This window comes from Myxine glutinosa, chromosome 4, assembly GCF_964187855.1.
Source record: "Myxine glutinosa chromosome 4, kmMyxGlut1.1, whole genome shotgun sequence".
Taxonomy (NCBI): Eukaryota; Metazoa; Chordata; class Myxini; order Myxiniformes; family Myxinidae; genus Myxine; species Myxine glutinosa.
Genome location: NC_136264.1, coordinates 125,093,325 through 125,107,466, shown reverse-complemented (window position 1 = coordinate 125,107,466; position 14,142 = coordinate 125,093,325). Strand labels below are relative to the sequence as shown.

At 41.5% G+C, this 14,142-nt stretch overlaps 1 protein-coding gene across 1 annotated transcript in view; it reads left to right on the top strand.

Moving 5' to 3' along the window:
- Positions 1 to 969: 969 nt before the first annotated feature.
- Positions 970 to 14,142, top strand: part of LOC137425952 (voltage-dependent L-type calcium channel subunit alpha-1D-like) — a 136,290-nt gene continuing 123,117 nt past the window's right edge. The window contains exons 1-8 of the mRNA XM_078775106.1: positions 970 to 1,027; positions 2,770 to 2,868; positions 2,986 to 3,223; positions 3,402 to 3,507; positions 6,999 to 7,138; positions 9,058 to 9,179; positions 9,346 to 9,498; positions 9,642 to 9,832. Coding sequence (XP_078631232.1) covers positions 970 to 1,027; positions 2,770 to 2,868; positions 2,986 to 3,223; positions 3,402 to 3,507; positions 6,999 to 7,138; positions 9,058 to 9,179; positions 9,346 to 9,498; positions 9,642 to 9,832 — 1,107 coding nt within the window. The remainder of the gene's footprint in view (positions 1,028 to 2,769; positions 2,869 to 2,985; positions 3,224 to 3,401; positions 3,508 to 6,998; positions 7,139 to 9,057; positions 9,180 to 9,345; positions 9,499 to 9,641; positions 9,833 to 14,142) is intronic.

Here is a 14,142-nt window from a genome sequence, read left to right as displayed (position 1 = left end):
CCCACACCCAGCCAACTGGCATGGTGACAATTGAAATCACCACATATGAGGAAGAGAGAGTTGAGATGAGTAGATAGAAGTTGCCTGAAATAGAACTTGCTTGAAAACCTGGAGGGAAGAGTGGGATTGAGCAGTCTCGAGAAGACAGTTCCAGAAATTGGACAAAAGAGGAACAAAAGAGTGGAGGTGTGCAAAAAGCAAGGATAAATTGTGAGTTGAACCAGGAGAAGGTTGCTGGAAAAACACATGCGTCCTGGAGGAGCTGGGAAGAGTCAGAGAACTGAGAGAGCAGGGAAAAGAACTGAGAGACCAGAGGAGAGGCAGGAAAAAAGAGGCCATTGACCTGTCTGCAATGCGACAGCACCAGGCCTTGCACTTTGGCCTTATCGTGGGAGGCTCCAATAATTTTGAGAACTTTAGATATCATATCATCCATGAGGGATAAATGTGATGCTGGGACACCAACCCATAGACAATAGAGGGTGGCAGTACTCCATTGAGCTACGGACATAGGCTTTGACTAGTTCTAATTTTCCAAGGAATAGACTTGGGATGATGGAGGATTCCCTGACTTTAGATGCCAGGTTTGCTATATCGTCAGCACAGGAGAGGTCATGGATTATGGTAAGGCCTATAAGTCACAGAGTACAGTATGTACCTCTTACAGTGGATGATCATAGAAACAGATAGGTGGGTTCCCTTGACGAGTCTTCTAGAGTTACAGGGTGAGACTGAGAATTTTTCAGGATTAAAAGACATGTTCAATTTATCACACTTGCATTTAATCAATTCCAGCTCCACTGTGATGGACGTAACTGCTGTCTGTCTGTTAGTGGGATGAAGAATCATCTGTAAAAGGAAAGAGGCACATTTTCCAGTGCATTGGTAAGGTCATTTATGTATATGAAGAATGTGTCTGGGCCTAAACACTGCCTTGGGGGCTATCACCCTCCACTTAGAGAGGACCACATGGGTTCCATCAAGAGCAATGCTTTTGCTACGCAAGTGGATGGAGTCAAAAAGTCACGTATGAAGGTGGCCTTGCATGGCACAGGCAGCAGGTTTGACATAGAGTCCACGATGCTAGACTTTGTCAAATACCCGAGATACGTCCAAGTACACTGTCCGACCGCTTGTGTTTAATATTTACAGCCTCTGACCATTGCTGAGATAGAAGCAACATCATTTTCATAGTTGAATGATTAGGACGGAATCCAATTTGATGGTCAAATCAGGCTGTTTGAACAGAGGAAAGACTTGAAATTGGCAGCGATGGTGGATTCCATGAATTTGCTTGTAATTGGAAGTAAACTTGCTCATCTGTAGTTGAGAATGTCTATTTTTTCACTCTTCTTGTGAATAGAAGTGATGTTTGCAGACACTCACATAGATGTGAGGTGACCAAAGGAGAAAGATAGGTTGAAAATAGCAGACAAAGGAGAAGCAAGAGCAGCACAAAATGATTTGACAACATGGACACTGATGTCATCTGGGCCCATCGTGAATGAAGTGTTTAAGCTGGACAGAACTTTCTCTTCATCCAAGGTTGTGGAAGATGCACATTTGAAAAGGTAGTGGTTATGAGTAGGGGAAGATGGGGATAGAGCAGGATGGAATGACACGAGGATATGAGATTTGGAGGCAAACACTGAGTTGAGACATTCTACCTTGTCTTGAGCAGTGTGTGAGATGAGGAAATTTGAGGTGAGCGAGGGGATGGAATGAGGGCTAGGAATGACGAAAGATGGACTTCACAAGACATCACCAAGACTTTGAGGAAGGAGGTTGATTAGAGAGAGCGTAAGCTTTTGTGAAAGTATTCTCAGGCAGAATCTATATCCGATGCTGTGGAGAGGGCAACCCAATACTATCGTGAAAGGGCAGATTGCATTCCCTGACAGTTGTCATGTGTGAACAACTGGATTCTGTGGCAGTGAAGACTCTCTCAAACAATAATAGCTGGAAAGCCATATACTATGACAAAAAAAACGATCAGAGGAGCCAAGATAGGCAGAAGAAGAACAGGAGCGATTGGATGGAAAGTTAGCCATTACCTGGTCCAGGAGGGAGGATGTAGATTTGGAGATGCAGCATCTGTGATGCAGAAATCCAGGTTACATGTTGCAGAAATCCAGGTTGGACAATTTAGAGATTGGCTCAGACCCACAGTCACAAAAGATCTTTGCTGCAATACATTGGCTGGTTGTTGCAGACCTTACGTCCATTCAGTTGGAATGGTTGCAGTTGAAGTCATCACAGATGAAGAACAGAGAGTTGGAATGGATGATTATGAGTTGATCCATGTTCACAGAAATTGAGATTTTTTTGGAATCATTCCATTGGGTGGATGGTACACCATACAAATATTAGGTGGTTCAGGAGATGTACCGTATGTGCATGTAGAGATATTAAAGATGGCTAGGAGGGATTACTGCAGACAATGCATGAGAGTGATGAATGGATTTCTTGACATAGACAGCATCACCACCACCAGGATGTGGAAGAAGAAGCCTGTCAGAACAGAAGACGGAATGGCCAAGTAGAGATACAGTGGAATCAGAGACTCAGATCAGGAGCTGAGGGTGCAGAGTTGTTCAGGTCTGGGGTGAGTGGATGAGGAGTTGTGGATGGTGGATGAAAGGCTGTATGTGAGGTTAGGGAAGGGGAAAATTAGTAGGGGGTGATGTGATGCATGGTGGGGGAGAAGATGTCGGGAGGATTGGGGGAACTTTAAGTGTTTTCACAATAGTGAGCCCTTACCTGTTGCAGACTGGGTTTCTTTTACGGATCTAGAGTTGTGCCAAACGAAGACAGACATTGTGGCCAAGGTGGAGGGCAGTTTGATTAAAAACATGAATGTTTCTGTTGGTAGAGGCTTAACGCATGAACACAATGAGACAGAAACAAAATTACATGACAAGACACCTTTACATTAATTGCATGTGCATTCCATGTGAATGAAAGCACTTTTGTGTTACCCTTTAGGTCCAGGTGGATCATCAACTACATCAGGAAACTTGAGTTGGGAGGAAGCCATCCAAGTGGCGCTGGAGGCTCGGGTGCATCAGGGTTTTGCAGAGGGCCAAAAGGAAAAAGGTCAGCCGGTGAAAGGTCGGAAAGGGCAGGGGGCACCTGTGACCTCTCAACGTGCTCCACGTGCCCTTTTCTGCTTGACCCTCAGCAGTCCCCTTCGAAAAGCTTGTATCAGCATTGTGGAATGGAAGTACGTGTCAAATCAAAATAAATACCTCTTTAAAATGATATTTGTTTATGGAGATGATGGTAAATCGAGTGAATTAATCTTGAAATGTTTTTAATGTTTAAATAATCAATGACAAATGTAATCATGACAAGGATGATAGTGTTAAAATTCCTGAACTGTAAATGTGACTGGTTCTCAGGCCATTTGAACTCCTCATCCTGCTGACCATATTTTCAAACTGCTTAGCTCTGGCACTCCATGTACAATTTCCTGGCGATGACACCAATACCACCAACAGAAACCTGGTGAGAGGATAGCACAGAGTATGTTTGGTAAAGCTTGGATGGAAAGACTTATGTTTGAACCTACAGCTGATGTGATTTGGAAAGTATCATGTGAGAATGCCTACCAGGTAAATCAAGAACGGTATTGGATGTTGGAGGGCTGGTAGGTTGCTGTTTTCCTGTTTTCCTGCCATAACTACTGCTGGGAAGGCACAGTGTGCATCAAATGGAGTATGGTGCATCAACATTGAACGTTAGACTTTTGGTCGGTGTAAATGTAACTAGGCGAGCCTCACATCGCTTCGCTGACGGGTTTAATCAAGAGACAGCATGTTGTACTTGACAAACATATTGCATGTCTATCTGTGAGTGTCAATGTAAATGAGGATGCAAAACGTGTCATGTGTGTGCTCTAGCTGCAATGCATCCAGTTCGAGTGAACATGATAATGCCATTGTCATGTACTGCGAGGTTGTAATAAACATATTAGATCATTCGTACTCCATTGCAAGAGAAACTAAAAAGCGTCTAAAACTGCAAAGTCCGTCCGCGTCCATTAGCATTCAAACGTCTTCTTCTTCTTCCATATGTTCAAAATTACAAAAACAGTCCAATTTGTTTTTTTTTTTAGCAGGTCAAAAATTAAAATTGATGATTTTATGCAGCCTTGACATTTGAGCTTTAGATCTAAAGGAATAATCAGTTTCTAGCTTTTAATTGGTGAATCAATTCAGTGACGCAATATGCAAATTCTCAAAATTTCAGGTCAATCGGGTGAAAATTGGCGATTTTACGCAACCATGACCTTTTGATCTAAAAAAAAAAACAATCGGCTTCTACCTTTTGATTTGTGAACCAATTCAATGACCCAATATGCAAATTCTTTAAATGTCAGATCAATCGGGTGAAAATTGGCGTTTTTACCCAACCATGACCTTTTGATCTAAAAAAAACAATCGGCTTCTACCTCTTGTTTGGTGAACCAATTCAGCGACCCAATATGCAAATTCTTAAAATTTCAGGTCAATCGGGTGAAAATTGGCGTTTTTACCCAACCATGACCTTTTGATCTAAAAAAACCAATCGGCTTCTACCTCTTGTTTGGTGAACCAATTCAGCGACCCAATATGCAAATTCTTAAAAATTCAGGTCAATCGGGTGAAAATTGGCGTTTTTACCCAACCATGATCTTTTGATCTAAAAAAAACAATCGGCTTCTACCTCTTGTTTGGTGAACCAATTCAGCGACCCAATATGCAAATTCTTAAAATTTCAGGTCAATCGGGTGAAAATTGGCGTTTTTACCCAACCATGACCTTTTGATCTAAAAAAAAACAATCGGCTTCTACCTCTTAATTGTTGAACCAATTCAGTGACCCAATATGCAAATTCTTAAAATTTCAGGTAAATCGGATGAAATTGACGATTTTATGTAATGCTGACCTTTGACTTTTTGATCTAAGAAAACAATTAGCTTCTAGCTGTTGATTGGTGAAGCAATTCAGCGACCTAATATGCGGATTCGTAAAATCCCAGGTAAATCGGATGAAATGGACGATTTTATGTGATGCTGACCTTGTCAGTGAGTGTTCAGCTAATTGGAGCAGGTGGGTGGTACATTTGGTTTTTCTAGACAAGACACATTGTGTGGAGTACATTGAGTGCTACGTACTACATTCCGTGGTGCACACTGAGTGGTAGGAGCAACACCGTCAGAAATGTCAGCGAGTGGTCAGCTATTAGGAGCAGGTACAGCATTAGAAGCATCAGCGGAACATCGTGACAAAGTAGAACCATTGGTGTCCTCACTCAAGGGGGTACCAGCCTGCATGGGAGGAATGATCTCCCGAATGTGAACTCGATTCCGGCGATACGAACGGCCATTAGGTGATCGCAGAATCTATGATCTCAGTTCCTCACAACATAACACAATATTAGCCGGTTCCCAAATATCAGATTACTGATTATGAACAAACACAAACTGGCCTGGATACAGAGGTGGATATTCACGTGCACGGTCATGCTGAAACTTCTGATATCGTTGACGATTAACAAGCTCATTATGGCTGCATTATAGGGGCACACAATACTTGTCGGTACATTCGATTTGAAATTCTTGACCATGAGCAATCGTGCTGGACTATCCAGTGTGTGACTGATCAGCGTAGAACGCTACTTGAGGAGGGCACGTCTGTACCTGCGTGTTTACACTTCCTCAGGGTCTCCTTGATAGTTTCTACACTACGCTCAATGAGACAGTTGGACCAGGCATACAGGGAACTTGATGCCATGAAGTCAAAATTCCATGCTTTTGCAAAGGCTCGAAACTCAGCACTATCAAAATGTCCACGATTGTTATTTGTTACTCATGAGGCAATTAGGTATACCAACTCAAAGAAAATGCCTTAAAGACACTGAATAACAATCCAGCTCGGGCAAGGATCAGGAAGTTGTCATACAACAGGAAACCTTGAGTAGTAATGACACAGTAACCACTGAGCACGATCAGCTTGGTATATAGATCATGCTGAAGCTTACTTCTTGGCCTTAAAGGAACCTCAAGCTGGAGCAATTGCTCGGAAACCTGTGACTTTTGGTACCTCTGGCATGTTTGGTAACTGCTGACAAGGCAATCAATATTCTCATTGATGTTAGACCAGTATACAGGGTCTTTAGTGAGAAGTTTCATCTTCTCTGAACGAAGTGCGCCAAGTGGAGCTTTTTAAGAATTTCGTGTTGTAAACATTTGGGGATAAAAACTCACTCTCCCTGGAGAATGATACCGTTTTCAACTGCAGTTCATCTCCAGAACACTCTAAGCTGGGGCTCTGGCGTGCCCTTCCTGCGCTCAGGCCAGCCATTGATGATGATGTCATGAAGTGGACTAAGTCCTGGGTCACAGAGTGCCTCTTGTTATAGAAGTCGAACCTTTTCAGACGAAAATCAGACTAGGTCCACACATAGATCTAGCTCGATTGCACAGTTGTTGTTCGGACTACGTAGTTGAGAGATTCCATCCACGAGTTGATTGCCTTTGCGATTCTTCATGGTGAAGTTATATATCCCTGCAGACGATCCTGGGTCACAAACTTCCTGGATGTGAAGGCGAATTACGAACAGTAGCACAGACAACAGTGGCGTCCAACCCGTTGCTAAGTTGTTGATTTCACCGTGCTAAAATGGCAGCATCCGTCGCTAACCGGAAGTAACCCAAAGTGGCTTCCGGTCATATATATAAAATGAGTAGAAATGGGGGAGGGCAGAAACAAAACCACCTGAAAAATCGAAATTTAATTTAGACTATTAAATACAGTCACCAGAATTCTGTAGTATCTGCTCAGATTTCCAAATTCATATGGGGCCCCATTGGAAGGGTCGACAAGCTTGGAAAGAGTTTGAACAGAAGGAAAGTTCCGAATAGATTGAAGTACGGTATACAAGGTTGTCCTTGGCAGTTGGCAATTGTTTGTAGTTTTAGCAAACATGACGTGGAATGATATCCTTGTTTGCAGGAGACAGTAGAACTCATCTTCTTAGTGATCTTCACATTAGAGGCTTGTCTCAAAATTATGGCAGATGGACTACTGATGCATCCAAGTGCCTACCTTCGTAGTGCATGGAACCTGTTGGACTTCTCCACTGTGCTGGTGGGGTAGGTACTCCCAGTTTATCAAGATTGACTTTTCATTTTCCACCTATTTTTTTCATGTCCTCATCTTTAAAAGTAACAACCTAATCAATATACAGTTGTCATTAATACCACATGCATGACACTAACAATCTTTCCATGAACGAGTAGATGGTCAATCAATACTGTGAGCTTTTGAAAATGGACAAAGATCTGTGCTTTAGCCCATCTTTGTTACAAGTAGGCAGTAATATTATGAGTGTGGCAAGCAGTAGTGGCTCTCTGTTGTTGCTGTGGTTTTTGTAAATGAAGCCATGTCTCTATATACGTGTGCCATCATGGTATGCCCGATGCCCGTGGTCATGGAACAAAGCGTACTTGTCAGCAGCCACAAAGTCCCATGGAGTTGGGTTTCCCTCTAGCCCACGTCGCAGTTATATACCTTGCCAAATATCTTACTGAGCGTGTACACCTGCCATACCGAGCAAACGGCCAGCTTTCAGAGGTGGCATTTAAGGCATCTCTTCCATCTGACAGTTGCTTGTTCTCGTGGTGCCCTGTGTGAGTATTGGTGTTCCGAGTGGCCTCTTGGTGTTGTGTCTCTGGGGATCTCCGTTGCTGAAAAACAAAAACTTAGGACAACAGCCTCCATTATAATTATCAAGCATCTAAAAAAAACATTATTCCAACGATTATTCCCCAAAACTGGCCTTGCGACACAATTCCCTCAAGCTACAAGGTCAACTCTCCCACATGAGTGTGTACCCCTGCCATACCGAGCAAACGGCCAGCTTTCAGAGGTGGCATTTATATTAAGGCATCTCTTCCATCTGACAGTTGCTTGTTCTCGTGGTGCCCTGTGTGAGTATTGGTGTTCCGAGTGGCCTCTTGGTGTTGTGTCTCTGGGGATCTCCGTTGCTGAAAAACAAAAACTTAGGACAACAGCCTCCATTATAATTATCAAGCATCTAAAAAAAACATTATTCCAACGATTATTCCCCAAAACTGGCCTTGCGACACAATTCCCTCAAGCTACAAGGTCAACTCTCCCACATGAGTGTGTACCCCTGCCATACCGAGCAAACGGCCAGCTTTCAGAGGTAGCATTTAAGGCATCTCTTCCATCTGACTGTTTCTTGTTGACAATATAGAGCCCAAGCTGCCTTGTAAAGAGAGTATGCCATTGTGTGCCAGTACCAAGGACAAATAATTATCCCAGATGAGGGCTACTTCAAAAGCACCATGAGAGACTACCTGTCTGAAGTAAATGCTGAGATATTAAAGAAACACTCGGTGCCTTGATGCCCACAGGTAGGGTATGAGAGGGAACACTTACAGATTGACTAATCACAAACTTAACATTGATCTGTTTTCCAAAGCTAACATACCTTCTGTAACTTTTCTGCTCTGCCAAATGGTATACTGTATTCTGTAGACTTGTGGTGACCAAGGTCCTTGCTATTCAGGGTAAAGAGGTAAAATATGGATCATGGATGATTTTGAAGTCTGTCCCTATTTTTCCTATCATACCCTTATGTCCCATCATTATCCTATCTCCACTGTCATTTGTATGTTTTATATTTGAGATGTAATTTCATCCCTTAATTCTGTTATAGGGATAGGAATAACAAAGGGCGAGGAGCACACATGCTTCACTCATGGGCTGACTCATATATTACAAAGTACTAGTAGGTTCATTTGCCAATTTAAGAAAAGAATAATGATTGGTTGTTGTTAACGAAATTTCAATCAAGTTTCCTCACCCAAGATGGCAGCCATGCGCAATAACTCTCATTTATGAATCCAAGCTGTTTGCAAATGTGAAGACTACAAATGTGAAGGCCTCTGTGTAAAATTGATGCCTGTCGATGATCAACCTGGACGGTCCTGGCATCTACTCTATCAACCCACAACTTTTTTTCAATTCCAATGTTGACCCACAGGGTCTGCAGCATAATTCTGGAGAAAGTGGCAAGCACTGGCAGCAAGGGAAGCGCTTTCGACGTGAAAGCTCTTCGGGCATTTCGTGTCTTGAGGCCTCTGCGACTCGTATCTGGTGTACCAAGTATGTTTATTTGTTCATAACCGATCTCACCCACACTATAGCTCAAATCATTTGCCTACACCTTCCCTCATAGACACCGACAGTCCTACACTTTTCCACACACTTGTTAGCCACACTTGAGACATTGCTTTTTTCATAATATTGGAGTAACTTGGTGGTTGCTCAGGCCTTCAGGTGGTGCTTAACTCGATCATCAAGGCAATGGTTCCGCTGTTGCACACGGGCCTCCTTGTCCTCTTCTTCATACTCATCTTTGCCATTATTGGCCTTGAACTCTTCATATCGAAAATGCACAAGACCTGCTACATTATTGGCACAGGTACGGGGGAAAGATTTCTTGGCAGAGATTGACCACCATAGTGGGGTACCATTCGATAGAGCCAATGTACCTATTCTGAGGGCTTGCTTTCATTAATAATTAATTATATTCGTCAGTAAAATTATTTGGGTGCATGTTTTCAGATGTATTTTCAAATGAGGATCCAGCACCTTGTGGAGTAGCAGGCCGTGTTTGTCTGGGTAACAACACAGAATGTCGTGGAGGTTGGGAAGGGCCAAACCATGGAATCACCAACTTTGACAATTTTGGTTTCGCCATGCTCACCGTCTTCCAGTGCATCACCCTTGAAGGCTGGACTGATGTTCTCTATTGGGTGAGGGGCTTGTGTATTTATTGTTGTTTTTGTTATTTTTTTATTTTATTTATTTATTTATTTATTTTTTATTTACTTTTTTTATTATATTATATTATATTATTATTTATTTATATATTTATTCATTTATTTATATTAATTTTTTTATTATTTTATTATTTTATTTTTTTAATTTTTTTTTATCTATTTTGTTCTTTTGTTATTTTTATTGTTGTTTTATGTTTGTTATTTTGTTTTTGTTATTTTTTGTTATATTTGTATTGTTGTTGTTATTGTTTTAACTCGTTTCACTAATAATAGTAAAACAATGAGAAAATCCTGATGAATGTTAGTTTCCCTTCTTGGAGGTCCATGGAAGGACTTCAGCTACGTTCCAAGATTTCTGCAGATCATTTCAAAGGTCTGAGATTTTCACGTGGTCATGCCCATTTTGGCAAGAACACATGGTCCAAAAATAGTGTTTGCGAACAGTTTGAAGACAGTTTGTCCAAAGTATCCAGATAAAACTTCACAAAGCATCTTACCAAAAAGTGAGAAACTATCACCGAAGTCATGTGGAAAGGGTCAGACATATTACCCTGTGCTCGCGAAGCGAAAAGCAGTGTTAGGCATTCGGTTGCATACATGCGTATGTGTGGCGTACGTGTGGCGTGTCTCCATATAAAAAAATCATTTCCTCGGCAACCGTTGGTGCGATTGACACAAAAGTTTACCATCGGAGTGCCTCCGCCTGTAGAATTTTTGAATCATAATTATGATGTCATAGGTCACGTGGTACGGACGCCATCTTGGAAAAAACGTCACACCTCTATCTCCCAAACCGCTCAATGGAAAAAAGTTGAAACAAGGCTCATTGTCAAGTACTCCCCATTAGTCAGGTTCACGATGTTTTTTCGTTCAAAATCATGGTAGATTAGCAAACCTATACATTTTTGGAAACATTATTCCATGGAAAATCTGAAAATCAATGTTTACATTTGCCAATTCCGACCAATTCGATTCGACCAATTCGACCAATTCGACCAATCGACCAATTCCATTCGACCAATTCGACCATTCGACCATTCGACCAATCGCTTCGATCGACCATTCGACCATTCGACCAATTCCATCGATTCGATTCGATTCGATTCATCGAATTCGATTCGATCGACCATTCGACCAATTCGATTTGCCAATCAATTTGACCGACCTTTGCTTGTGTGGAACGGACTGTGAAAACGATGCGGACTATATTGTCGGATACGACACACAGGACAGTGATGACGAACTCTAAATGGCATATTCTGTAATCGTGTATGTTTGATGCCATTGACTGCCTGTGTATATTTTGTCATTGACTGCCTGTGTAGATGTGAAGTTATACTGACTGCATGTGTATATATGATTTTGCTGACCGCCTGTGTATGTTTGGTGATATGAATTATTGTGACACATTTTGATGTTATTAACTGCCTGTACAAAATGATAACATGTATTTGATTATGCAACTTATCGCGAATATAAAGACAGTATTTTGCAATTCAAAACCTTTGATTCGTGTCTTACCATTCCCCATAGCACTAATTTGATACTTTCATTGGATTCCTTGTCCCTGAAAATATAGGTTTAGTATATTTTAAAAAGTTTTTAGGGTAATTAGAGGCAGAAATAGAACAAAATATGTATTTTACAGTGGCCATTTTGAAAATCCAAAATGGCCGCCATACAGGTATCTCTCCAAATGTAAACATTGATTTTTAGTTTCCTTATGCTATAACCTTTCCAAAAATGTATAGGTTTGCTAATCTACCATGATTTTGAACGAAATATAATTTATTGACATAGTGAACCTGACTACATGGGGAATAAGAAATGTTGATGATGATGTCATTGGTGCCTTCATTATGACGTCATAATTCGACAAGTACAATGCTTGATCTGATCAGTATGAAAACTTAGTTTTTCCTCTGCAACTGTTAATCCGATGGACACAATTTTTTCACCATATGAGCAGCCCCTCTTGTGGAATAATGATAATTATTACGTCATAGGTCACGTGGTAAGGCGCCATCTTGGAAAAATCGAAAAATGTTTCACCTCTATATCTCCCAAACCGCTCAATGGAAAAAATTGAAACGTGGCTCATCGTCAAGTACTCCCCATGGGGAATAAGATATGTTAATGATAATGATGATGTCATCGGTACCTTAATTATGATGTCATAATTTGACAGGGACAACGCTTCGTCTGATCAGTTTGAAATTTATAGAGCGTGATTATATTCGAGAAAAGGCGGTCCATGGAAGGAGGAAGAATTATATTAGAGAATATAAATTTATGATGTAATCACTAACGTGGTCTGGCAGCCATATTGGATCAAAGAAAAAAAACGGTCAAAAACAGAAGAGTTGGTTCGCAACAAGTTGACTACGCAGGGTAAGTATTGTATGAATACCATCTAGTTACAATGAAGAGATCGAGTTTATGAGATGCGAACTTTTTGATTTGAGTGAAAAGTACTGACGATCAATACTTAACATTTGAACCTTAGCATCAAGGAAAGATGGTACATCACCAGAACAGAAATCATGCTTGGTAGCCAGCTGACATGCTGATCCTTACATCCCACAAATTTGGACTCTACTTTACTGTTGTGATACAGAAGTCCCACAGAGATTTTTTCCGCAGAGACTTCAACTTTAAAATACAGTAGTTCAAATTCCAAAACACAGTTACATCAGATCCATTCAACCATCTGTGTTCTCCTTATGCTCTCCTATACAAGACTCTACCAGCCCTGTCTCAGTATCCCCGTGGCTGCTGAAATACCTACCCTTATGTCCGACTGATTTAGTGGTACTTGCCTTAAAATGAAGGTGTGAACCCTGTTTCCACTTTCTGATTGGAATATCGACGGTTCAAGTGATCTCCTGCGAAACTTATCTATTTTGCATGAACCCCAAGAGCATTCTTTGATCATGGTTACCAACAACAACTCCCTTCTGCTCGTCAGTAAAACGTGTCTGTTTTTTCTCCACACAGTACTGTGACTTTATGCTGGAAGTTGATTGGTAGCTTTGGGGTGCATCAGATCTATGAATTTAATACAATGCTACCTTCTACAAGTTTTACCTTTCTGACTCAAGTCTTGGGAAACATATCTAGCAATAGGTTTTAAATCTTCCCATAGGACATCTGGAGTTTTTTTTTTTTACAGGATCGTAGGCTCATAGTGGTGCTGCCACGCACATACATCTCACACACATGGACATAGAGACGAAAACATGGGACAAAAGACTACTGTTAGATGAGACAAACAGACACTGAGCTTGGGCGAAGTGCTGTCACTTCCCGGGGCACTCTGGGTACCAGCGCCGCCATAACAATGGTGCCGCCTTTTCCCCCGCACTCAGCGAGGAATTTTCTAAGAAGGAATTTCCTCATCCCCCCCTCTATGGCCCCCCCCAACTTATGTCAACTTATGGGGATTGTTTGGGCTCTTATCCTTTTAAAATGCTGAACTTCAAGCAAGGAAGCGCCATGTACCATTCTTAGTCTTTGATATGACTTGGCATCGGAGCTTGAACCAACGACCTTCAAGACTATATATACTATAACCATTACACCAATGAGTCTGATTAAAGTCTGAGGTTGCTCAAGGAACATCCTTTTGGACAGTTTGCCAACACCAAAATACAGTCTGGCCCAGCAAAGGCAAACCCAAGTGACAAGGGATGAGGCTTGATTAAACTAAGAACTGTAAAACAGGTCAATACCAGGACATCCACTCTGAATCTGGGAGGTCTATGGTTTGACTTTGACCCTGACTGAGTCACACCAAAGACTTTAAAAATGATAGGTGTTGCTTCTTTGCTTGTCACAACATTTAAGCGTAAGAGCACAGATAAACACCATAGGTTAGCATCCATGGGGGAGGAGGAAATTTCCCCTTAGTTGCCACACTAAGTGCAGAGAGAAAAGTGAGGGACATCGTCGAGGATGGAATAATTCATAGTCACCGATATAGCCTGTCAGCTGCTCCACCACTGTGTTGTTGTGGTGATATGGTGGTTTGTCCTGCTTCTGTCACTTAGTCGAGATGATGTTGAGTTGACTACATTGACTGTAAAGGTCGAGCTGTCAAACTAGACCATTAAAGCCCGATGCAAAGAGGACAAGGTCATCTGGATTGGCTAAGTGACAACAATTGGCAGCATTCCGCTACATGCTAATTAAAACATTCAAAACGGATTTTGGAACTGTGTCCAAAAGTCAATCAAGAGAGAGAGATAACACCATATAAGAAAGCATTCCTATGTCTAAAAGCT